General features: G+C 38.4%; 1 protein-coding gene across 1 annotated transcript in view; it reads left to right on the top strand.

The window, feature by feature from the left end:
• The first annotated feature begins 4,526 nt into the window (after nt 1-4,526).
• The window catches only part of LOC140239522 (E3 ubiquitin-protein ligase RNF19A-like), a 39,090-nt gene continuing 15,689 nt past the window's right edge, over nt 4,527-27,927 (top strand). The window contains exons 1-3 of the mRNA XM_072319353.1: nt 4,527-5,602; nt 15,370-15,560; nt 17,191-17,335. Of these exons, the coding sequence (XP_072175454.1) occupies nt 5,043-5,602; nt 15,370-15,560; nt 17,191-17,335 (896 nt within the window). The 5' untranslated portion in view covers nt 4,527-5,042. The remainder of the gene's footprint in view (nt 5,603-15,369; nt 15,561-17,190; nt 17,336-27,927) is intronic.

Here is a 27,927-nt window from a genome sequence, read left to right as displayed (position 1 = left end):
AATTCACATGGCAAAACATGATGATTACAGAGCAAAATGAAGTACTCTTGTTGTTGTGTTTTGTGCTGCATTTCAAACAATTATAAAGCTTTATAAAAACTTAGACAACTTGCAAGGTAAGCCTAGAGCTACTGAAAGTACCCACTTCAAACTGTATCTGCAAATACATTGTACATGACATTTGATTCTAAAGTTGAAATTATCAAGACTACAAATTAGTTATTGTACATGTACATGTATGCTATATCAAGGTCACAAGCTAGAATTTGCTCATTTTTTTTTTTTCATTTGATGAAAAAATATTGACTAGAGTAATTACAAATGGGCTAGAAATAGAGTGTCAGTATACTATATCTGCATGTGTAGACATCATGAGGACAGTGTTAATGCATGACGGAATCCAAACTAAGACATTTAATTGTAAATTGATAATTACTTTTATTTGTTTTATTTTAGCTTTTGCTGGGTACCTGAACCGGGAAAGTACCCACTTAGAAGTCTATTTCATTTGTTACATGTTGTAGCATGATTTGTGGAACTAAATATGACACTATGGGGAAATTTAAAGTCATTCCCATGAATACATTTGTGCACTAAAGACAAATGTCCCATACGTAAGTTGAGCCATGTCCCATACGTAAGGTGTACTTTCGTTAATTAAACCAACTTCATGAAAATATGCTTTATTCTTTTGCAGTGAAACTTTGCTGAAAGATACTTCAGTATTGTACCTTTCTTCACTTCCAAACAGAACTTGATCAGTAAGGTACTTTCAGAGAATTTTCAGTTCAAACTTTATTTTGAAAAATCCAGTTTTTCTCTGGTCCCATACGTAAGTTGGCATATTTTTCTTAATAAAATAATCAACCCAAGGTCAAATGACACCAAACTTAAACACAATATTCTTCTCAAGGATACCAGTCCTCCTGATGATAAACAATAAAATCCAAGTGCTCCTTCATTACTTTTCAGAGGTTTGAAATCTCTGAATGTCCCATACGTAAGGTGCGCGATATCTTGGACTTGCCCATAGTCAAAAGTTGGTAGATTTATAAGCATTGTTCCAAAATATTGGGTAAAATGGCACCCTTGTGATTTGATTGGTAACATTTTAGGCCTACTGAAAATGAAAATAGTCTAAAATTGACACCATAATGCAGAGGAGATCAAGTGATACATGTACCAATAGCTCAATACCCCCCACCCCCACATTGCGATAATGGCATTCTGGTTCTTAGCTGATGATATGCCCACTTGCTATGTCTCCTCGGCTCTTAAAAGCAGTTCAAGTCACTAGGCCCGTTCACACACAAGGGAAAAAGTGCGATTTAAAAATCGATTTTCTTATCGCGATCAAAATTTCGAAATTTTTTCCAGTGTGGACAGAAAAATCTCACTAATTACCGCGATCCTTATCGCGATCCAACTCGCACTGTTAGTGCGATTTTTCAGAATAATCGCGATTATTTTGCCAAGCGTCGTGTGTGTGAGCGCGATCGAGATTCGGAAATCGGTATTTTCAGTCCCATCGTTCGCAGCGCGTGCGAAACTCTATTGGGACTGCGGGGTCAGTCTTCGGTCATGCAAGATTCGCGCATGCGCAGTTTGGCCACTGATCGTTCTTTCCTTGCTGCGAAGTGCAATTTTTCCCTGTGTATGAACGGTCGAAAAAAAAAATCGAAATTTGGATGGCGATTGAAATTTCGATTTTCGTTGTTTGTGAACGGGCCTACTATCAAACAAGAAAGGGCATGGCACCCCTTAAAAATGTGTTACACACAAAGCAGACATCTTCTTGCTGGGATCCAGGTGAGATAATTTTTCTCTTTAATGCCATACAACCACCCTCATGCCCACATTCTTATTTTTTTTTTTTTTTTTTACTTCTTTTATACATGTACAGATGAATATCACAGATACTCGAATACACAGGTGCATTATCACATTTACAGTATGATTGCAGATATGCACACTGCGCACTTGATCATATGGGTGTACTTTGTACGCATCTTGTAATCTGCGTGTCATTCAAGAAAAATCGTTCACAGTTTATTTGCCATGCACACACTGTCATCTTATAATGATAACCTTATGACTATACAGACTATGAAGGTAAATATTAAATGTGTGACAAAGGTATGGAAACTATTGCTTTTCTTTTTACGTGCGCTGCATGAGTTTACCGTGTGACTGCCACGTAGTCAAGTTCATAACCGGAGTGATACTAGAAGTCAAGATTACTTGAGGGTGGTATTGACACACATTCATTGTGATACATGCACGTTTGAATGCGACAAATGCTTCATTTGTTTTTTTTTTCTTTATTTCTGTAATCTGGATGAGGACGTGAAACAATGCACACACTGTGGCATTGAAGCAGAATAATTGTATAGGTATATGATCAGACCCTTGAATGAGGGCAAAGTTGATTAGGTGGAGAGAGATTTTTTAGGGGCATGTCTGATGTAAAAGTGATGATCATATGTGATGAGGTGACATGACATTTGCTCACTATGACAATCATTCTGGTCTTATTTTCTTCAAGGACTTTACAGGGTTAGTATGGTTATGATGTGGTTTTAAATTTTGTTAGATATGAGGATTAGGATGAGGGTTAGGGTTATGTTTGTGTGTAGAATATGTTTGGCTTAGCGTGCTGATACTGTAAAACACGATAAACAGTATTCGCGGCACAAAATGTTCTCAAATTGGAGCCGACAGCCTTTCTCGCGAAATTAAAATGCACGCGAACATTCCTCAATTTATAGTATTTCATGGGAGCAACTGTCACAGGAGCGAATGTCATGGAATCGATCTGTGAATACTGTTCTACAGTGAATCATTTCATGACCCAAATTTTTAGAACTTACTCTTCAACACAATATATATACTACTGTACAATGTATGTACATGTATATTGAAAAAAAAGAAACCAACTGAAATAAGGGTACGTGCCTTTATTACGGTACGTTGTACACAAAAATGTACAAAGATATTTTACATTTTATTATGTTTTGATTTTTAATTTACAGTATTATGGTGTTACAATGATAAACATCTGTGAAGACTTGACTTCAATAGGGAGCTGTTTATTCTAATGGTTTTCAATTTTTGATTTGTCAAGGCTATAAACTTGTTTGGTAGTTAATGATGGAATTTCAACAGGAAGGGGTTACGGGGTGAAACTTCTGCATGGTAGTAAAAATTTCTGTTGATGTTTGTGTTCAAGAGATATAAATGTGCCTGTATGTCTGTGTGTGTGTGTGTGTTTATGTGTGTGTGTGTGTGTTCAAGTTTTTGATTTGTGTGATGACATTTGAAATGTTTCAGAAATATTCTTCTCCCTGAAACCTATAAAATCAAATAAATCAATTGTTTTATGACTGACTAAGATTACATGATCTGTCCAGACGAAGGTTAATGGTGCACCAAGTCTGCATCACATCTCATCAGGCACCCAATGGAGTGCCAAATGATTACAACAGTCATGTAATGCGAGTCATTAGAGCTTGACCTTTGTCGGCCCCTAGGAGATCAGATCATACGTGCATGTCTTTTAAAGAGAAACTCCACTGTGGTCATACAACAAGAAGATAATGAAAGTTTCATTAATTTGAATCGGGATTCAAATTAAAGGGGACGGCTAGTAACTGATCAGTGGGAATCAGTGGAAATGCTGGGAGATGATTGTTCCAATCCTTATGGGATTCATTCAAGAGTACATTGTATATCTATTGTTATGTGAAAATTATTTGCTTCAGAATGGTCTCATATTCAAGTAATGTGCAGTTTAATGCCCCGTCACTGACCAGGGACGCTTACCTGGAAACATTTAACTGCGCATTACTTGAATATGAGACCATTCTGAAGCAAATAATTTTTAAACAACAATCTGTAGATATATAATGTACTCTTGAATGAATCCCATAAGGATTGGAACAATCATCTCCCAGCATTTCCACTGATTCCCACTGATCAGTTACTGGCCTTCCCCTTTAAGCTTTAGAATTTTGTAAAAATTTTACATGATTTCACTAATGAAACCAATTTCAGTCTTACACATGTATATGTAGTCATCAGCAAATTGTGAAGTGGGATGTAAACTGTTTCAGTTTTTTAAAGACAAAAATGATGTGGACTGATGCTCTGGCAATGTCAAATCTCATCTATAGTGTGCTGTTCTGACTGCTGTCAACTGCTGCAGTAGGCAGATCTCCCAACCATTCTGGATTTGGAGGAAGGAATTTTGGCCATTCCCCCCCACTCTCGTTTCAATAGGAGTTTCCCATTCTCTTGATGATTTTACTACGCACTCCTGATGGAGAGCTCTGCTCTTTCTTTCCTATGTTTGAGCCATATCATCCCTATTTTCATGACTTCTTTGATGTCTTGTTTTTAAAATCAGGAGATTTGACATTGTGATTGTTTGAAAGGGAAGAACATGAAATATGAGATTATCGGTCACTCATGCAATTTGTTGTAATTGTGATTTTATTTTTTATTTTTTCATTTACAGAGTGGTCTTGGCCGGACATTGGTGGTAGTGACCAGCGTAATAGCGGGAGTTTGCCACGGTAACAAGGAATTTCAGAGTGCCTCTCCATCATAAGAGACAGGGTGAGGGCGAGAAATGTTGTCGTGCGTGATCGTCTCCGACAGCTGGGCCTGAGAGGAGTGGAACGAAAGAAGAAAAGGGGAGGATTGTGGAGTGGGCGTCGCCTGTCTCATTTCATCTTTACAGACACCATAGACACCATGCAAGTGTGTTGATGGATTGCTGTGTGTGTCTAGCTTTACACGCAGCACTCCGTCTCCCACGAGGAGCACAGCCAGGAGGCTTTCTCAGGACTCTACAAGCAGGGCGGGGCACAAGGAGATGATCATGTGACCCCATTTCTTTGTCAGGTGATACTTGTGGTGGTATAAGAGGAAGGAGAAGAAACAACAAATTTTATACGAAATAATAGTTAAGATAATATTTTGTGCAAAAAGGCTGTAAATTTTGGTAGTATATAAACGGATACACAGAAGAAAAGAAACACATGCGTCCAACAATGAAGGCCACGGAAGTGGACACGCGGTCAGTACAGTCCGGTGGCTCGCAGGCCAACAGCATCGAGTCCGTGTCAAAGCACCGGAAGCAAGGGGGCGGGCTTTTCCGGTTCTGGTCTGGGCGGTCGAAGACGCGCAAGAGCAGCACGGACTCGGATCACAGCGGGCCCGGCACGCCGCGGGCCGTGCGGCATCAGGTGGGCCGGTCACGCAGCGCGGCCGCCGCCTACATCAACAGCTCGCTGAAGAAGGGGCCGGGGACGATGGAGTGCCCGCTGTGCCTGATGGAGCGGCCCAAGGAGCAGTTCCCCGAGATCATCACCTGCGACCACCGCTCCTGCCGGGAGTGCCTGCGGCAGTACCTCAAGATCGAGATCACGGAGAGCCGCGTGAACATTGCGTGCCCGGAGTGCGCCGAGCCGCTCCACCCCAATGACATTAAGCTGGTCCTGCAGGACAGCGTACTCATGAATAAGTACGAGGAGTTCACACTGCGGAGACTGCTGATGATGGACCCTGACTGCAGATGGTGCCCAGCGCCAGACTGTGGGTGAGTATCCTCTTCCGTTGCCATGACTACAGAAACAAGCCAAGTAAAAACAATGATCAACAAATACTTTATCATTTCAGAATCTCATGTTATTTATGCTTGTAGTTGTGGTGAGTAATATGTACAGGCATCCTTTTCCAAAGAAAAAGAAATCAGTTCAGCGAGATGTCTGCACAGTGACCCTGAATTTGCATTGTCAATAGCTTCATCTGAAGCCAGTGGCTCTGGACCATTCATGAGTCAGAAATCACTGGCTTAAGAACAAAGAGTTTCTCTGAATTGCTATCACGTTCATGGTTGAATCTGGCCCATGTACCACGCATTCATGCCACATGCATTCATGCCACAGTATCAGCTGTCTCCTATGCCTCAATACATGTCCATCTATGAAGCTAATGGAAATTTGTGTACAATAGGGGAAGGTTTCTTTAGAAATGCAATGCAAACTCATATGAAATTGCTTTGAATAAGAAATAACTATTCTCAGAGCCCACTGTGACCAAAAACTACTGTGAAACAACAGACTTTGTTGACAAGAAGCTTTGTGTCACTGGAAGATTAAATCACAAAAAATATGTATTATAGGTGAGACTACATAATTAAGTGTATTGTGAGCAACTGTGTGGGCATTATGTGTCAAATAGAAAGCACATTTTTTTTTTTTTTTTTAAACAATAATCGTTGGCATATCATGGGATTTTGATCCAAAGATTACTTAAAAGGGGAGTATGACTGACATACATCTGTATGGTAATCCTGGTTGATATCCCCATGACCCCCCCCCCCCCCTTCAGCACCCCATTCGCACTGAAAGGTGAACTGTGCGATGCCTCCTTTGACCCGAACAGTCCCATTCAGTCAGTATGTAATATTTAAGTATTCCTATGCAGTGCACATGCAGCTGGTAGTGATTGCGACAGGGTTTTCAAAGACATTTGGTGCTTGAAGCTAAAATGTGAGGGTAGTCTTTTGGCAGACGGAATCAAGAAGACACTCGAGCTTTAGTTGCAGCAGATTGCGAAACATGAAGGCTGTTTTATTGGTAAAGAGTTGTAGAGGACTGCGAGGTTGTTCACCACATACAAGAGCACTCTAGCATTTGTTGTTTTCACACTCTCTGGATTAGCTGACATGTATATAGTGATGGAAATCTTGTTTGTTTTTTCATTGTGGTCACAATATCAAAGTGTTTGTGTGTATTTGGAAAAAAAAAACAACAAAAAAAATCCAAGGAATAATCCCCCATGGGGTTTCATTGACTTTTGACCTCCCAATTCCTACCCCCCCCCCCCATAATCATGTTAAATATCAAGGATGACACAAGGCTTATGAAATTACATTTTTCATATGTTGTAAAAGTGCATTATCACATACAGGGATTTGAGAAGTAATAAATAGTAACATATATGTCCTGTATGGTCTGATTGTTTGTCCAGATTAAAAAAAACACACAACAATAACAACAACAACAACAACAACAACAACAGAATCTTGAGGTCAGGCTTTACTTTAATGTAGCGATTTGTGATATGACTATCAAGTTCGAAGTGATACAGAACGTGTACAGGTCTAAACTGCAGTCCTTGTTCTTCCTCCTAATGTTGGTCACCAGTGTCATATCGATACAAAAATAGAACTTATTACATGGTGGTGAGGGGGCTGTTCAGAGAAATGTGTGTGACGCTCCAACAAAATGAGTCATAAGTCGCACGGGGAGTTTTCCCGTAATGAGCCGAAAATGAAGGGGAAGCACTGCTCGGGTCGAAATTTTTTTACGACGGATTTTGATTCCTTGATGTTTTATCTATTTGTACAGAAAATTTCAGCGTGTAAAAATGAGTACAAGTGTCCCAAATCACAGTTTTTCTGAGACCATTTTTTTCGGTTACATTTTTTCGAACGCTCGCCTTTGCGTTGCGTTTCGCACCTATTGTTCTCGCCCGATCGAGACTCCGCCTCCATTGCTAGGGCGTATGCTAATGAAGCATTGCTCTTGACCCCATTGAAGACAAAAAAAAAAGCATGGTGCGTGCGGCGGCGGCGGCGAGGGCTTTAGAATTACGCAATAACAGTGAGCTGACCAAGGCTATCAATTGCATGACCAGCGAGTTGCGTTTGATACATGCACCACATTTCATGAAGTGGTGATTGATGTGACGCACAAATGGCGCTGAAAAATTTTATTCTAAAGACGATCACTCAAAATTTATGATACTTTATCAATGAGCTAAAATGATCACATATCGAACTTGAAACCTCTCTAGTGATGCGTGTGTGTACTTTTACAACGGTTATTGGCCTCATTAATGAATTCATTCAAATGATTATAACTTTCGTTCCCTGGTATGTGACTTGCTGTTTAAAGTTCATCTTTGGAGATATAGTAGGGCCTAAGTTGTCAATTATTCTCGTTTTTATAAAGTCGACAGTTCGTGTGATAATTAGCCAAATGTATGTAATGCGTAATATTATTTCCCTGGTTAATAAAAATTATTGCCCTATTTACTTATGATGGTTTGGGCCGTGACGGCATGGAGAGAAATCGGAAGACAAACATTATTATTATGCCCAAATAGCTCGTGTTCCCTTTGGAGGATATTCTGACTCCTGACTCTTGTCATCTGTGTATTTTTCAGAAGTAAGACATATTTGAGAAAGTGACAGAAAGCTGTGTCGCTACTCAAAAGTGTGCTTCTTCATTTTGTTTTGTTTTTTTGTCAGAATGTTTGTACTGATAGCTGTTTGTCGTGTATTACGTGTAGCTGACATGTGAGAGGTCAAGTCTGCAAAGAAATTGGCTAACAGCTTTGCGAAGTAGCAGCGCTAATTGCCTATTGAATTGTGTATTGTGAGGAATTCGAATGAAAGAACTCGGGCCACACTGTTCACGCCTTTTATCCGAGTAAACCCCGCATCAACGAAGCCTTGAACAATGAAAGGTAAACTTCCTGCTATCAAGGGGTGGATAATCACGCAACCAGTATTCTTTCTTCGCCATTGATAGCAGAATCAGTGACATACTGTAATGGAGCAACAGTCTTGGAGGATCGGCATTATGTATGCTAATTTGTAAAAGAATTTTTCAGTCCCCTTTTGTGTTCAGAACCACAGTCAGGGACGCTAACTTACTTTATCTCTTACAAGCTATCGTTACTATCTTAAAACGTGAATTTTATGAAAGGTTAAAAGCGATCGCGGAATCAGTTCTTCTGCGTGACACAAGGCTTTTATAAAAGCATACCAAGCTTAAATCGTTTACCTGTATAGAAATGGCGGGAATACACACTTATCGCAATAATCCGGATTTGAGAGTGATGCACTCTACTATTTTTCTTCATCTTTACCCCGACAAAGACCATGGTAATTCAAAACAAACAAACAAACAAACAAGCAGTTGCATTATATCAGAACGTACAGAATTTTTGTGTTTCATGAATGTATAGGTCATCTCTTGATGTATAGTAGGTATTTGTTGTCGTTTTTTATAGCGTTTCCTAATAAATGCCTTTAGCGAAAACCCAACACAACTTTTATCAAGGAGGGAAGGGAACTTAAATTTGAATATAACATAGTTTAGAAATATCAGACATGTAAATAAGGCAATCATATTATACATCCGCATGGCCGATTGTAATCTCTTACTTTGACTATTAAACATGATCGCCTGCATTTACATGCTTTTTCGAATTTCTTGAACTTTGCCTCATTTCCTCTTTTTTTTTGTAACAATTGCTCGCAATATTTAAAAATCGTAACACAGTCTGCTATCCCACAATATAATGTTCCATTAAGTTTTGATTCGGCACTTATTGTTGGTCGGGTGACGCCAAATGTTGGAAGCTCGAGCGATGATTATACATGGCATTTTGTTTGTTGGTGTTCGTCTCATCGCTCAAAAGAATTTTGACTACGATTACAGAGGTATCATCTACAAGACTTAATTGATGGTTTACAGAAGTGATCATCAATTCAGTAAGGATAAGTCAACAAGTCATGAATTCACTTTACCCATCATGTCTAATCGCACTACGACATTGTTGAGGTAACCGCGCCTTTTTATTCTCATAGTTCAAACTAATTCTTGACATAATCAAAACAAATAGTTCTTTTGAGAAATATAATTTCTCAAAATACTCAAAAGGTGGCCTAAGTCAAAACTTTCTACAAAGATTGCATACGGCAATCTTTACTGGCCTAAACAAGTTTTCTAGAGCTGTCAGTTCCCCCTATGACGATGACTTCGATTGCGTTTTGAACTTGTACCGAACAACTTTCAAAACGGCTATTACCTTTATAGTTCGATTAATGAACCAGTCTTATGAATTCATAACCAACATTCGTAATCGTAACCATCACAGTAACATAATCCTGTCAATAATAGTTGGAAAATGTAAATGCTATAATGATAGCGCAAAATAATTAAGTAACAATTATGTTCATACATTCTAATTCCTAAGTGATGTCGCTACGAAAATGACACATGGTTTGACTACTGCTTCAAGCAAATAAAAGTAAAAAGGAATGGGATATACTTCTAATGATAATACCACGCTGTACAATGCATTTCACTGTATTTGGTAACGTTTGGTTACGTTTCTGTGCGCTTTACGTATACGGAAAATAAAAGGCAGATTGATGCTGTTAACATGCTAACGCACAACGCATTAAAATACATCGTGTACAATGTAATGTTTTAGTATACGGTTTGAAACTTTGAATTTGCGAGTCCTTTATAAAGTTATAAGGGTTACTACATTATCAAGCAAAAATTGAAGTATTTAGGGTTTCGGATTTGCTCAGAAGACTAACAATGCTATATACATGTATGACGATCGTTCGCAACGGAGAAAATCCGCTTCAATAGATATACAAAGTAATTCTGTTTTCATAAATTGAAAGAGAAACGTAAAGAAGTCAACTTTTTAACTGCATTTAGCTTTCTCACCAATTGAACTTGATTTGATCTACCATGCATGATGTGTACAGTGTGTTCTATTAATTCTATTAAATTATTTAATTGGCGTGCTTGTTTTTTTATGCAGAATATTACAGGTAAGTATAAATTCATAATGTTTGTACATATGACATGTTCGTTGTTTTGTATTTTCATTTTTATAATATATCACGTGTCCATTATCTGATTCTGACCACGAAAATATGGCGACTGTTTAAATGCGGAGTATATACTGGAAAACTAATGTCTCCTGCCAGTATAGACAAACTAATTTCTAGTCTATCCCCGCTTGAAATGGAAATAGAAAAAAAAAAAAACCGAAGTTCGACTTTCAGCACATTTCAACCGTTTTGTATAGTGCCTGATACATGTAATGGACACAATTCTTTAGCGCATAAGCAATCACACAACTTTCGGGAATAAATGTATGTCTTAATGATTGTATCTCATGGAAGAAAACTCGTCTCCCTGCCTCAATTTTAGCTTCTTCCTTTTTAAGCCTTGCGGGAAAGAAATAGTTGAACATCAATCGCAATCATAAAGAGAGACACATCCTTAAAAATAAACACAGGAGTACTGAGACACACTACGAAATAAAAACGGGCCTTTTATCACTATTGACAACGCATGTCATTAAAATGCTCTTTTTTTTTGGGGGGGGGGGGTAATACAATTGATTGTTCTGAAGGTTCGTTAATCACACAATGAAATATGGTTCGCTATTAGCTTACAGTAGGTTCGTAACAAGAAAATCAAATGCGGTTCCTTTTCCGGTGGTTCCTTTACCCGAAAGAAATCAAGCAATCATTTTTATTTTAGTAAGGTTTGTGAATGCAAAACGAAATGAAGAAGGCCTAAGTATTAATTCCGAATATTTGTCAGTATAATTATCTGTCTCAAATGCAGAAAGATTGTAACTGTAAATGTGATGTAAAAACATTAAGCTTAAGCCACAAGTTAATATAATGGTTCTTTATATGCTATGGTATTACAAAAGTGACCGAGAATAAGAAGTATATTTATGATACAATCATATAAACCCAACGTGAAGCTGTCAGGCCTACATCAATCTTTGCTTCTGATACGTATAGTATGTGCAGCATTGGCAAGTGTGATAAGCGATAATTACTGTGGACGCAACGTCTATAAAGGAATATGCCTAATATGGCGGGAATTCAGAATGTTACGACTGTATACAGCTGCAGCAGAACAGACCCGAAAGCAGTCTTTGATGCTCTGCAACATTACGACCATGTGCATAATTTGAGGGTTTTTAATACATGCAAAGAACACGATCTCAAAAGACGACTATCGTTGATTAACTTCATTGATTTTCTCTACCGATGCTGTCTTTTGAACTCCCGCCTACAATGGGTTCACATGTTCTATTTAGCTATTGGTACTTGCTAAACGTTTCCATTGACAACAACATGGGAGGAGAATGAAAGCGATCAACGCCCTCCCTAAAAGACGCTTCTCGTAATACGCATTGCGTGCCTTTTTTTCTTTCTACTGTTTCCTATTGTTTGTGAGTTCAAAACTTGCGGCAAACTACACCGCAGCCGATACACAACGCGTACCGACTCATTCATGCGGCGGCAGCGGCACGGACACAAACGCACCGAAGTTTACATTCGGGCTGCCGTATTGGTCAGAATCGTTAATGATAGACCTGTCCTGCGATTGGTTAATTATCTTACACACCCAAGCTATCGCCTTATATGGTAGTGCGTGCGATGGAGCGTAAACGCCGTCGCTAAGCAGGACTGTTGTATTGTTTCGTCCCGTGAAAGAAACAGGTCGTGAGCTTGAACATAGCCTGAACTTTGAGAGCGATTTTCTCCGTTATTTAGAAAACGGACTGACATCATAAGCGTAGTTAATATTCGTTTTTATGATCTACAGGGATGTCGAAATGAGTTGTATTATATATCAGTGTAAAGCTTAGAGTCTGTAGAATTCACATATAGGCATAACTACGATTTCATTTTTTGCGACTTTTGACTCATTCCGACGGAGCGCATCACATGTTTGTAGAGCATCGTTGCTGGAAAAGGTCAGATTTCGTAGTGCAAAACATCTGATACACAGTAGCTTTGATAGAAGCCTTTAGTTTATAAATATAAACACGAGGGTACCGGGATTTTGTATTGTCCTTGATATGTGGTACTTCTCTTCATCGTTAATATCATTTTTTTTTTTCCCTTCCAGCCTGTAACAATGGGGCTCGATCACATTTATTCCTAATGTCATGAAGACGAAATACCCGGGGAAAGTGTGGTAGGAACTTTTCTGCACAAGCTACATATTGTAATAGAGCATTGGAACCACAGTGGGTGGTTTTTTTTCATCACATGCAATACCAGAAAGCAGTATACAAAATTTATTTTTGTTTTGACACAAAGTCATGTACTTCTATTAACATCATAACTGCTGAGCCCATTTCTACTGTAGACAGTCTGAATGAGTGTATCAAATCAGATACCTTGTATTTTGCCTCTCATCAATATGAGGCCAGAAATTCCATATCTGTTTGAAGAAAAGGAATGAAAGAATTCTCTATTTTTCTTCTGAGAGATAAGTTGCCTATCTGAATTTGGCATTATATGCTGTATCAATGTAATACAGGCCTACGATGTAAAGCTTGTTTAATAGTCCATAAAGCACACAAAAAAAAATTCAGATCACCAAATGCAAATGCTGGAATGATTCTTTATGACTTATTTTGTAAAAAGAATGCATTGATAAACTGCAGCATCTTCTTTCAAAATCTACTTCTGTACATGTATCAGCATTTAGAAGTGTAGAAACTGGCCTTCTGTTGACTATTGTTTGTGGCATATTTTTTTATACCAACTTCAAGTAATGTACCACCAGTACAAGCAATTGGCATTTATACATATACATGCACTTTGTAATTTATCATCAATATCAATTACACCTGTGATATCTTCTAATGCTATTGCAATTAGCAGTTGAATGAATCATTAATTATCCAAGTGACCTGTGAGAACCATGGTAACCCGGTCCCAACGAGAACCTGGTGGCCTGTGTGTTATAGATCTATAGGGATTTCGGATGTAACAGGTTAACAAAACCCTGGAATTGCCGCAGTAATATTGTGAATGCACAGTACTTCCTACGCTGAGTCTGCGGAAGAAATAAAAACGAAAATGAAGAGAGGTACTATGTAACACAGCATGATACACATTGTGCACTCTACTACCTTTGTACTTTGTGCTACTTTTATATTACATGTTGACTATAATGTTTTAGATAAAGAAATTAGAGTCCTCTTTCAGTAAGAGTGCTTTGAATCAAAGTTGTCAGCCCAGCATGGTATACAGTACATGTACCTCTGACCATGAGTGGTGGCAAAAAAACAAAACAAAACAAAACAAAACAAAACAAAAAACACAGGAGGGAAATAGGCCTTTAATATTTGCCAAAGGTTGGATGGAGTTGACAGATCATGCCATTGTATTTCCCCTTTAGTTTTTACAACTATAATATCCAAGGTTATTGCAGTGAGTTATGAAAGATTAGTGAGAAATAACTGTAATACTGCAGATTGTAGTTCTCGTGTTAAATAGGAATATCCCTCCAGGGTTCAACACAAACTTTTTTGTCTGGTGGCCTGTTTGGGCAAATGGCCTGAAGGGTGTATGTAGTTGCCCTAAGTGAAAATAATAATCCATTTTTAATCTTAGTTGCCCTATTGGGCCACTGCTAGTGTCAAGCCTTGATCCTTCAGATGTCTAGAAATGATTGAGAATGAATGTTTTATTAGTAGATTGTAAATGCTGTTTTATATCATTTGTCTTGCTTTGATATCAAAATGATGTGGAGACTCTGTATAACCCCTTTTGATGATAAAGATAATTGTGGAATCACATTCATTATTTGTAATTTATGAATGAGTGAAGGCTGTTTGATATCATTTGTCTTGCTTTGTTAATATCTAATGATGTGGAGACTGTACATAATAATTAGGTAATTGTAGCATCACAGTCATTACCAAGAATGACAAGTCTGGTAATGAGACTGTTTGTGGATACTTTCTTCTGTTTAGTTGTTTTTGTTTTCCTCTATGACATGGCAGTGAGGTCTATTGTTTATTGTTTGTCTCTGAATCCATTACCGTGAAAACTAATTCATATTCAATGAACCTGATGAGATACAGTGAATGTTTGATTACTAGTTTGCATTGTCAGAGTATTTCAGCTGTTTTCTCTATCTCATTAATATACTGCTGAGTTATAAATTCTTTTTTCATAAACATTATTACCCCCCCCCCCCCGCAACAACAACAAAAAAAAAAAGGTGTGCATTTTGAAATATCAATGCGCCCTGTAAATTACAATTTGTAAGTATTTCAACTGGACTGGAGCAGGCCACAGAAACTCTTTTACCGAGAATTGTTGTTATAATCAGTTCTTCTTTTCTTCTTTTCACTTGCATCAAACCTTTTGTCCATACCTGCTTGTGTCTTGAATATATAATGTACTCATTCATTATGCACTACCATGTACACTGCTTACATTGCAGTTTGTGTATTTTGTATGATTTTGTATGATCTGTGGACTAGTATGCATCAGAAGATATGTCATTGTCTGTCTTCCTTTTTTTTGGTAAATTGCATACTCTGCAGTTCATGTATTTTCGAGATGATTTTGCATTATCTATGAACCAATTGCTGCAAAATATATCATTATTATTATTATTCATCTGTTGTTATTTTTTCTGTGAAATTTGATGACTTTTGATCTTTTTTTCCCCTCTCCCTCTCTGTTCACCATTCATCCTCCTGCAGATTTGCTGTCTTGGCAACGGGCTGTGCCAACTGTCCACAACTCTTCTGCCAGCGGGCTGGCTGTGGCACAAGCTTCTGCTACCACTGCAAGCAGTTCTGGCACCCCAACCAGACGTGTGATGCTGCCCGCCAGCAGCGCTCCGGCATCATCCGCAAGACCTCCCTCTCCTACAGCCAGGGGTCATCCTCTCGTGAGTGATGATGATGATGATGATGATGATGATGATGATGAGGTTGATGTCAATGATGATGATGATGTTGAGGTTGATGCTGATGATATTGATGGGGTTAATGGTGATGTTAATGTTGATTACTATGGTGATAATGATGATGTAAATGATGATGAGGTTCATGAGGATGATGTTGATGATAATTTAGATGATAATGACTTTAATGATGATGATGATGATGATGATGATGATGTTGATAATAATGATGATGAGATTGGTGATTGTGTTGATGATAATGATAATGATGATGATGAAAATGTTTAATGATAATGTTGATGATTATGAGGACAATGATGATATTGATAATGATGTTACAGTTGATGAGAAAGATGTGGACGAGTATGATGATGATAATGATGATGATGATGATGATGATGATGATGATAACGATGATGATGATGATGATGGTAAAGGAGGTTATGGCCTTCTGGAAGAGAACCCTGTGTTATGCTACAGAGTGTTGCAGACAATAACACCAGCAGATGCACATCAAAAAGGCATTATGTGTCAAATATTTCAGATCAGATAGTATGGAGAGAATGGAAGTGGTGGGATAGAGTGGTAGAGCAATAGGAGCTGACAACAGCCTTAAAGGTAGGGGATACCTTTTACAGACCTCCCAAAATGCAGCAAAACATTAAATATGAACCTCGGGGGACTTGTTTAGGCCACTGCTGAGAAATTTGGAAGTCAACAGTTATCTACAATTTGAATAATGCACAAAACTCAACTACTCAGTAGTTCTGTGTGTCAGCCACACTTAAGCCTTTTTGTTGCAGTCTTCTGTATTTTTTTTAATCTATAAACACAAATCTAAAAGTATAAGAGCTGATGTAATAACATATAGAGTGTGTGGCAAGAATGTATATAGAAATGTTTGTAAGTTTTGATGAACTTTCTTCACAAAATATACATGATGGACACACATGCAGTGCATGGGTCTGCAAAGGTAGCCTAGTAATGTACTGGAATTTACGGTGAGCCCCCCCAAAAATTCAATTCAAAATCTAACGGTCAATAAAAATGTACTAAATGTTACCTTCCACTTTCAATACTTTATGGGAGTTTCTAAAATGATACTCTCTTCAACATACCACTGTATTTATACAACTCTTCATTTAAGGCATGCAAATGGGATTCCCTACCTTTAACTTTCCATGCACATCTTTTGTGTGTTTTTCAGCATCTGCCATTCACCTCTAAAGGTCAAAATGACATCTACATTGTACAAGTGGTTCATATTCCCTGATTAGTCAGCAAATAGCTCATCATCTTATGCCAACTTTTACTCAGTGCTAGATTAAAGTAACCATGAGACAGAAAGCTCTTGTGAGTGTAAGAAGGTTGTAAATGTCTATAGAGCTTTTTCTTTCTGCACTTCTGAGCAGGCGACAGCTTTTAAGAAATAAAAAAGGGACAAAATCTTTAATGGTGTTGAAAGTAGATGATTGATTGTGAAGTTTTTTTGTGTGATTGAACTCGCTTTTGTTTTTAAATTTTGTATGCCTTTCACAGAAGCAAATTCAGTGGTACCCCTGTTTAATTTTAGCATTTTGCGTGTTTGTTTTACTCGCCACGGACCGCCCCGCAGAAGATCAAATCAAACAGTGCCCCCGCTGTACAGCCCTGATCATCAAATTAGACGACGGCTCGTGCAATCACATGACCTGCGCTGTGTGCGGGGCAGAATTCTGCTGGCTCTGCATGAAGGAAATATCAGACCTCCATTATCTCAGGTAAGAGAAAAAAACAACAGCAACAACAAACAAACGAAACCCTGGTCTATTCAGCCCTCCCCAAATTTAAGGAGACTATATTAATAGGTTAAAAACAAAATCAACAAAAGCAAACTAAACATATTAACAAAAGTGTAATAGAAAACAAAAATGGGAAAAAGACTCGGTCTTGTATACAAACAATAATTCCAATCGCAATGGTTAGCATAATTTTAATTAGGCATTGCAGTTATGTTTCTTGACCAGTATGAAAACAGCTAAAGGTCCCTGTACCACATAAAACTTCTCCTTTCGTTCACACCATGTAAGAGCTTGGTTCTGTGCCAGTAATTTTTTTTTTTTTTTTTTGCCTCTAGAGCTCTCCAGGAAGGGTGAAGGTCATGGCTTGGTAGACGCCCCTGTTGTATGTTATGAGACAATTGTCACCTTGTTTGTCAGTGTTTATATCCATGTTGGGGCGCAGAGATAGAAATAGGAAGAGATAGATGAATATATGTTGAAGAGAGGGATATAGATATGTACAGTGGAGATAGAGATAGAGAAAGAGAGAGAAATATATGCAGATAAAAAGATTGAGAAAGAGAGAGAAGGATAAAGAGGAAGAGAACAGATAGATTGAGGAGGGAAAGACAGACAGACAGACAGAGATTCGGAACTGAAAACAACCTCTGTCAGCCGTAGGTTTCAGCTACTGGCAGAGGTAATTGTCATCCGCGAACAACTGCTGTGAAGAGTATTATGTTCCATGTAATCATGCAGAGAAACATTTCAGCATGTTGAATAGTGAAATGACAAAACTTCACTCGGGATGTAGAGAACAGCGCTTTGACTAATTTGTTCAATTATCTCCGCAAAAAAATAGGAAAGACTTTTGTGCTTGTGTCTATACTACTGTGCCTTGTATATTACCTGTTACTTTGTGAATGTTTTCAGTATTCCATGCAAAACTGCGAATATTTTTCATAAAATTGTTTTTAATCTGTTTTGGTATGTTGGGAAATTTCATTCTGCCACAGCTACATTTAGTACACAGACTGACTGAAGGAGAAAATTAGCTTTGTATGTCCAAATGTCAACAAGAGTTTGAAATGTGTATCTAGAACAATCTAGTAGTATATATTCCTGGATATAACTTGTTATATTGTAATCCTTCATTTATAGTATCAGAAGGGATCTTAAAAGTGTTGTATAGGATGGATTACTGTGGAATTATGAGCTTTGCTGTTGAATTCCAGGCACAAATTGTTCCAGAATTTATGTCCTACAATGTATAGCCTATCTGTTCAATCAGGAAAGCTAGCATTAATGGCCTGAAAATGGAGAAAAATCCCACATTTGAGATAATCTTCTCATTTCATTTGGGATTTGGGAAGAGCCCAGTTTCCATTGATCTCGGTGGGATTATAGAAGACAAGTTCCTTCATTTTGTGTTCTGACATTATCTCAGCAGTCTTGAGCTGCTCAGAGAAGATGGACTCTGAGATACATACAGAGGCGCTGATGGGGATACTTCGGCATTAGGGATTAGAACTTAGTGCTCTCTGCTGCCTTTGCATGGCCTTATCCAAACCCATCTTTACTGGCAAATATGGGGCGATGGCTTTTACGGGATCTCTGATCCTGCAAGTGGGCTAGTTGCATCCACCCACTCCCAAGAGTTCCTGCACACGCAAATATCACATCTTAAAGTATTGGTCACTCTTACGGTCAGGGAACCTAGTTTAAAGTGGCGTTGCTCTTGCCTGGGGTCCTTGTCACCAACCCCCCCCCCCCCCCCCCATTTCTTACTTATCTGCTTCCATGTTGAACTCTTAATTTTCATATTTTGTTTTTTTTTTTCTCCCATATGAGATGTTGCATCACCAAAACCATATAAACTCTGTGTTGATTTATCAATTTTCCAATGGGCCTGAGTATAATGCATGCTTCCCATCTGCAATGTAGGATTTCAGTTGTCAACGTGGCCAACAATATGGTCGGATTACTTTGAAATAATCAGGAATCGACTCTGTGCTCCGAGTATGCCAAGTATCGGGATGGTTTGATAATCCCTAAATGGCACAGTTGCCAGGGAATTTCTAAATCTCTGAGTTCTTTTGTGTGTGCACACAACAGAGAGTGAGTCACTAAGTTCTTGTTTTAAGAAAAAAGTGATTCTTTACGCCCACTCCAGACCCCATCCTGCATTGGAGAGATAATAACATTGTTGAATCTTCAAGATGGCATCTGTAGACCCCTCTCTTCCCCCACCCCCTCCCAAAAAAGAAAAGAATCGTCAAATCATATTCAGTTCTCCCCATCCAATGAAAGATGGTGCATGGACTTTATAGGAGAGAGCCCGGCAACTGGGGTCAATAACTTTGAAGTGCTTAAAAACATAAAGTTCAGCTCCAGCAGTAATAGTCACTTGTCATGCATTAGGAAGACACAGAAAACACAATGTTACGTCAACATTTATACAAAATGAAACTTAAGCCGTGATCGATCTTTTCAGAACCTCTCCCACCCCCCCCCCCTTCCGAAAATTATTGTCCTCGGGCATTTGGTTCCCATTTCCTGTAAAAATCCACATGTGCCCGCCCATCCCCTGTGTATGGGAAGAGGGGAGAACAGAGAGAAAGAGAGGGAGGGAAAATCTATGGAGTGTATTCATCCTGGAAAAGGAAATTGGTCGGGCTGGAAGGAAATGAAACACGCACTTGACCCAAATCGGAGCTCGCAAGTCGCCTCGAGATGAGAATTGTGTATGATGTGCCCCAAGAGCAAAGTGACTTTCATTGAAGTAAAAACATCGTGCATACAATGTTCTGACACACATTGGGATCCACTGTGGCTTAGTGATTAGGATCGTGGATACTTGATGGCAAAGTCCATGGTTCAAGTCCCCCTGATGGCAGTGTATGTGCCCGTAGGCAAGACACTCTTTAAGCGTGGTTGCATGAATATGTAGTCTTTTGGAGTGGACTTTAAGCTGTTGGTGCTGTGGTAGCTTGGTCAATGGTTACTTAAAATTTGATATACAAACTGGCACACACAGGTACGCATTATACATGTTTACAGTGTCTATATTGTATGTATATAACCTGTCACTTGCCATCAAAGCTAATAAAACAGCAAAATCAGGTAATCTCGCTAAAAAGTATTTAAAATTTTATTATGGTCAGAGGTCGGTAATGTGATACCTTAATAAATTCAATGTTTCAAAAGCAAGAAATGTTTGACTTCGGAAACGTTTCAAGTTTTCATGAAGCAGTGTAGCATTTTGGATCAACCCAATATGATCTAAAGCCCAATCTTACACATTCTTAACTTAATTACATGCATTTTTAGCATTGTTCACTTTGACAGTCTTTGGCAATTATTTTTTTTTTTTTTTCTCACTAGGACTATTATTGGGGGTATTATTTGCAAAGTATTTACAGGGGAAGTAATTGTGTTAAACATGAAGGTTATGGATAGCATGCAATTCTCTGAAGAGAATTACTCAGAAATGTGATGATAGAAATGTAGCCCGTCCACCATTGTAATGTAGAACTGTGAGGTGTTCAATGTGCCGTGTACAAGTTGTCGGTGTATGTACAGTTATTGAATGAAGAAGGCTCCCCGTGCAGTGCTCTGACACTGGTTCTTGTCTCAGCTTGATGCATGGGTCCAATCCATCCATCAAAAAGGTTGCCGGTACCAAGCATCATTGCTAAAATGAAATTCATAGCCTCTCCTTTTCTATGCCTCCACTTTTTTTCCAAGGCTGATGATGGGATTATGCGACTCCCTGATTTGCAGGAGAGCTCTGGTAATGATGCAGTTGGGTGTCATGAAGCATGCGGCTTGTTGCCTAATGGTTCTTGGGGTGGTTTTTTTACGCCCCGCAAACATCCCACGCATCGTGCTATTTAAATGGGGGCTTGTCCATTTGCGAAAGCCCACCGCTGCTCTATATGTACTCTGGAGAATTAGTGTAACCTATAGGCATATACTGTACGCTGCGAGTACGTATTCAGCTAGCCATCCTCGTAGAGGAAAATCTAATGCTCTGTAGCTTGCAATAGTGACTTGATTCGTGGTGCGTTACTGGCTTGCACTGTGCACTATAGCTCTCGTCCCATACGCCATTAAAATAGCCCCTGTCTAAAATTCAGAATGCACATTTAATATTGTCCATCCTACTTATATTGAACAGAAATAAAAACAACAAACCAAATCAAATGATGAGACTACATAGTTATGTAGCTAATAACTGAAAAAAAAAAAAAACAACATGGATGTAAAGCCATACTCTTCACTCTGCTAGTATTTTTTTAAAGGGATGGTATAGTTTTGGTTGAGATGGGGGATTCAGAATTTAACTTTTTGTAAGTAATTAGAAACCACTGATGAATATTAAAGAGCATCGAATTTGAAGAGGAATTAAAAGTTGACATGATGGAAATTGGATTTGAAATGGCTGAAATATCAAAACACAAAGTAAAACAAAGTGGTCCGAATAAGAGATGGGTCCCACCTTTTATTAGGACCGCGTAGTTTTTGGATATCCAAGCCATTTCAAAACCACTTTTCATCAAATAAGCTTTGAATTCCTCATTGAATTGTATGCTCCGTGAGATTTCAGAAAAGGTTTCTCATTATCTCAAAGGAAAGTTGGAAACCTGAAACCCCATCTCAACCAAAACTGTACCATCCTTTTTTTAAGACGCATGTCCACCATGTTTGAGGAATGATATTCAACTTGCTTTGCGGTGTGCATGTACATCGTTGTACATTGTACCCGTCTTCCCACAGAACCCCAGGTAAAAATCAGTCTCGCTCTCTGACAATGTGGGGAATCTCGCTGCCGGTACTGATGGAAATGGTGCCGTGTGACGCAGCACAAACATACCTCAATCGCTCGGACTGATTACGGAGTAGAATTTCACGGTTGAAGTGGATTTACGATCCAAACTTTGGATTTCTCCCTGCCGCTGCTGTTTAAAGTGGACAAAAGCCGGTCGCCAGTGTTTGTCCACCTTTGCAGAGATCAAATAATACAAACAGTGAGAGAACGATGAAAAGAGAGAGATAGAGATAGGGGGAAAAGGAAAGACGGGATGTTTGCCAACATTGCACCACATTGGTCACAGTTCAACAATTTTGGATTGTCGACGAGATTCCAAGCTGTGTGAAAGGCGATTCAGTGACTGAATGCTAACTAATGGCCACAAAATCAAAGCAGTTCTAGGCATTCAGGTCTCACAAATGAAGCTCTTGCGATGTTCAGAGTTCTTTTTATCCCGTAATCACCATCAGCTACTCTCATTCATTTTGCAATAATCGTCATTAAAGCAGAACCTAAGAATGTAGATATCATTTACCGAGTGCCTTTGTGGCCCCTCGGCCATCCATTCCTTTTCCCCCCCTCCCTCCCTCCATCCCCCCCCCCCCCCATTTGGCAGCAATTATGTCACAGATAAAAAACTTAAACCCTTGCCTAGATATGAAGGCTTCATAAAGTCAAATGCTATAAAACCATATATATAAAAATATAAAGATATTTGCAGCAACATGATACCATGACCACATGATCTACATAATGATTGTTTAACTTTACTGTTTTATGAGCAAGTGATGACATAATGCTTTGATAACAGTTGTGCATGTGATACCTTGTATAATATTTGTTATTTTATGTCATCATGATTTTGAATGTCAAGTGTGTTATTTATAGATTTTCACTGCAATGCTGCTGTTGTCGATTATACTCAGTACAACTTTGTCTTCAGGAACGGACCTTTGATTATTCAAAAAACTGAGAGAAAATATCTAAAAAATAGATACTTGAGAAGAGACATTTCTCTTTTTATCAGCTTTAAGAATTCATTATTGCAAGGAAAATTGATAATGAAGTCAGTAGACCTGCATATTAGGATGACAACAAATTCACAATTCCTTGGGATATGAATTTAGATGAAGAGAGAAAAGTTATGTTTATTTCAGTTTGACCATCTAGGGCCAAGTACAAGCCGACGAGCATCAAATGCATTTATTCAAATTAATGCTAATTGCTTTGGAGTTTGCAGAAGTTAGCAGGGTTGCCTAAAAGGCTCCTGGTCGTCAGCACAGAGCGGAGTCGCAGGCTTGTTGTTATGGCAAATGTGGCCAAATTTGATTAGGGCACGCAAGCCATTATGACTGTTTACCTTGAAGGTGCAGTGCTTGCCCAATTTTATGTGGTGTGTGTACCCCACCAGTAAAATGATGGGAATGAATGGAGCATTTGTAATGTGCCTTTGATTTTAACAGTGACCTATTCCAAGATGCAGAGGGGTATTATTAGAGCGAGTTATGATAATAATAATAATAATGATGATGATGATGATGATGATGATGATGATGATGATGATGATGATGATGATAATAATAATAATAATGATAATAATGATGATGATAATAACAATAATGATAATAATGATAATAATGATAATGATAATAATGATGATGATAATGATTAATAATGATAATGATAATAATGATAATAATGATGATGATAATAATGATAATAATGATGATAATTATAATGATAATAATGATAGTCATAATAATAATGATACTGATAAAGAAAGTTTACATTCAAGCAGGCAACAGTGTTAGACAAGACTGTGATCCTTGCATATGTCTGGTGCACAGTAATATCATTCTGCTTGGATTATTTGGACATGCATCATGTTATATGTCTATTTCCTGTGTTGGCCGAATCTTTCCTCGAGAAAGCATCTTAATAGAAAGCTTGTCCGGATGTTGCCGTGCCAATGTCACAGTAATTATCCTATAGTGGCTTAGAATGAAATTTGGCAAAAATTCCCTGGACAACATCTTATGTCGTCGATGTAGGGCAATTTGGCAATCAGTTGCAACATCTGGACAACATTCACGGCGTGGAGAGTCTTAGCAGGCAGGATAAAAAAAAATTAAATATGTAATTGTCTGGACATTGTATGGACATTAAGGTCCGTTAAGGTCCATTAAAGACAGGGTATGAGACTTCACCCTTTCCGTTTCATTATAAAACTAAAAAAGCACTCTGAGAGCGCAGACCTCCGCCAAGCAGCTACTTTGCACCGATGATCTCGCTCTTCCCAAAGAGATTTTCCTCCTCCCCACCACTGGGGAAAAGCTCTTTGGGCAAGAGCAGTGATTTCCACCCATAGGTATACATGCTGAAAAATCGCCCGATTTCCCAATATACAGTAGAAGCCTTTGTTACGTCATAAACCCTCAGCTGCACAGCGCACCTCACCCTAGCAGAAACTAGAGCACGCACTTTAGTGGGCATTTGAAAACCTCAAAAATGCGCAGCTTGAACTCCCGAATTCATTGACCCTACCTGTCAAAATATCAAAAATCCTTCATGAATTCCCCCCAAAAATTCTCAGATTACTACCAAAATTTAATAATTTGTTACTTGTGTCATTCTCAACCTTTCCTGGAAGTTTCATCCAAATCAGGTTACTACTTTTTGAGTTATTTTGCACACGGACAAACAAACAAACAAACAAACAAACCATTGGTAATGAAAACATAAAGCAGTCGACACACACGATACAACATTAGGTAAACATACTATTAGTGGGCATGGAATTGAATGGAGATGAAACATGGGAAGTTTGGAAATAGATTACTGTTTCAACCTTCCTCCAATGCACACACAAACAAACACCCAAACACACATACACACACATCCACACATACACAAGCTGATCCCAAACAAGCAAATAAATGGTCGTATTTTCTCATATTTGAACTGGTTTGGACATAAAACAAAGAGGGTCGAGACAGATCCAAGAAATCAGAGATAACTGGCTAAATTTCTAGCAGTATCGAAATAACATCACAATCAACTGTGTGTTCATTTGTGATTGTTTTCTTTCACTTTGTACTAATATTTTTTTATGGTGTAGGTACAAAGGCAAAGTCTTGATTAACTCTGGTCTGTAGACAAAAGAATGATTTCGTCATGAGAATGACCTGTTTTTGTAATATTTCTGAGGAACCTGAGGAACCATTTATCAGCTGTTATATAACAACTTACAATACTGTGTATTCTTTTTGTTTTGTGAATAACATCTGGCACAGTGTGCAAAGTAGAATTTTGAATGTCTTCGATGCTTTAGAATGATTAGTTTGTCTAATTGAAGGGTATGTGGGTGATACCTGTGGAGACAAAAGTAAACAAATTTATCGAAATAATCTAAACTTGCTACTACCTGTTTGTGTTGCGAAGTGGTTTCATATGTGTAGCAGTCAGTACTTTTCACTACATGTCACTTTAGCCAAAAAAGAAGCTAGTGCAAAATCGTCCTGAACCGGATATATCCGGCCAAAATGAGATTTGTTTCCAAATTTAAAAGGCATAGTTTTCTAGAGCTGTAAAGATATTCCCACTCTTATATATCATGTCACATGCAAATGCATCGAAACAAGCAATTTTGTGTATGTGCTAGATGCGGTGACTTCACTGTAGTATTGAGTAGCACTACTCCTGGTCAAGCTTGAAGTAGATCATTACACTTATGCAGCACTGTACAATGTCCACAAGTATGACTTATACCAATAAGAGTACTTGGCATCCAATATCACTGTCACTGAGTAGTGCTGGTAACTTTCTCATCTGGTTTGGGAAGTGAAACCAAAACCAGAAATGATGAGGTTATTGGAAGCTGGAGTGTATTGTTTTATGAAATCATCATGGGAAATATCAAATGCATAGCTTCCTTTTTTTTTTTCCATAATCACATGATGTCAGAGCTTGTATCTTTAACTGTTGGGTTCTACTCAGGTCTTCTAGTTCACACGATCAAGAATATATTCTATCATGTGTGTTATCGCCCATCATCTTTACAGAAATGTTTTCTCATCTGCGTAGTTGTTATGTCTTCTTTGCAGGAAACGTAAATAAAAACCTATCAGAAATGCGTCAAACTGGGACACGCAAAATACATGTGAGAGGTTTAGTGTGCCAGATAATGTTCAACCCCAGCAAGTCATTGATTTGCCGATCAAGTATGTGTTTACGGCATTCCTCGTGGCCTAACCCATTAACCACAGACACTCACTGGCTCGTGTGGATAGTCTATGAAGATTTTGAAAGTTTGTCGGTTAAAAGAACTTTATACATAGACACACATAGGCAGCAAGACTGAAATGAAATAAAGCAGCATCAGTTTGACATTGCACAAAAATTGTACTGCTATTTGCCTTGAAATTGCTTTTGTTTGATCATGGTGGGTTGTTTTTTCCCTCTTATGTGTTTTCTGTTCTTATGGGGCTTGGCATGATCATAGAGAAAAATGGGGAAAAAGCAAGTTAATAGCAATGTTCTAAATGTGGAGTGAAATCTCTGTACTGTGGCATGAATTACAAAACCTTGGCTTAGTTCCAAGAAAAGAGATTATCTTGAAGAAAGAGATGTGCTGGGCCAAAAGGTGTGTGAAACCTCTCCCGAAAAATAAAGGCAAACACACACAACGAATTCCATGATCCTGGACAGAAGTACCAAGGCAAATATGAAAACTGGGTGAAAGAATGAGACTGAAGGGGGAGGGGGGGGGGGGGGGGGAGGAGGGGGGATAAACATACATTTTAAGATTAAAGGGTGTGAACAGTTCTGGTTGAGGTGAGGATTTAGCTTTTAACGTTTTGCGCGATATTCGGACACCACTCTACGTATGAGAAGTCAAAGAGCATGCAATTCTAAGGGGTGTGGAAAGTTTATTTGATGAAAATCGGTTTTGAAATGACTGAAATATCCAAAAACAAGGTGAAACAAAGAGATCCTAATAAAAGGCGTGGCCTGTCGCCTTTTATTATTATCGCTTTTTTTTTTTTAATATCTCGGCCATTTGAAAACCAATTTTCATCAAATAAACGTTGAATCCTTCTCAAAATTACATGCATGCTCTTTCATATTTCATAAAAGGTTTCTCATTATCTCACTTTGGAATGTTATAAACCTGAATCCCCACCTCAACCAGTACTGTACAGTCCCTTTAAGAATACTCAAGGGAAATGCAAAATATGTACTTGTAACAAAATCAGTTCATTTTCACATTGTTTTTGATTGAACATGCTATTGTGATGCAAGAAAACATTCAGTATTCATTGCTTGAGGTATTGTGTACATGAGTTATTCAAGCATGCAGGGGAAAAGAAGGCCCTCTGTGATCAGGGGGTCATAACAACTTGGTCATTCTTGCGATTATGAATTAATAGAATTATGATTGATTCTTGTGAATATGAAAAATGTGGCATTTAGGAATAATTATTGCTCACTTTTTGGTTGTTATTTATTTGATCATGAATCATGGGAAGAAATAAAGCTTTGGGATATCATACAAGAGCATGAGAGATCGAGAGAGAGAGAGAGAGAGAGAGATCATAGGAGTCTCTGGATGGGGGAAACAGTGTATATATCACTTTGTCAAGTGTGTAATTATGAATTATTAATACGTTCTTTGATTCAGTTTTGCAACTGTGTGCAAAAGAGGTGCATTATATGATCATGTATTAGTGAGAGAACATTCATCCTTGCCCTTCAGGTCAATGCATATAATGAAAGTTTA

This window comes from Diadema setosum, chromosome 16, assembly GCF_964275005.1.
Source record: "Diadema setosum chromosome 16, eeDiaSeto1, whole genome shotgun sequence".
Lineage (NCBI taxonomy): Eukaryota > Metazoa > Echinodermata > Echinoidea > Diadematoida > Diadematidae > Diadema > Diadema setosum.
The sequence above is the reverse complement of the archived record's forward strand: the minus strand, read 5'-3'. Positions and strand labels throughout refer to the sequence as shown.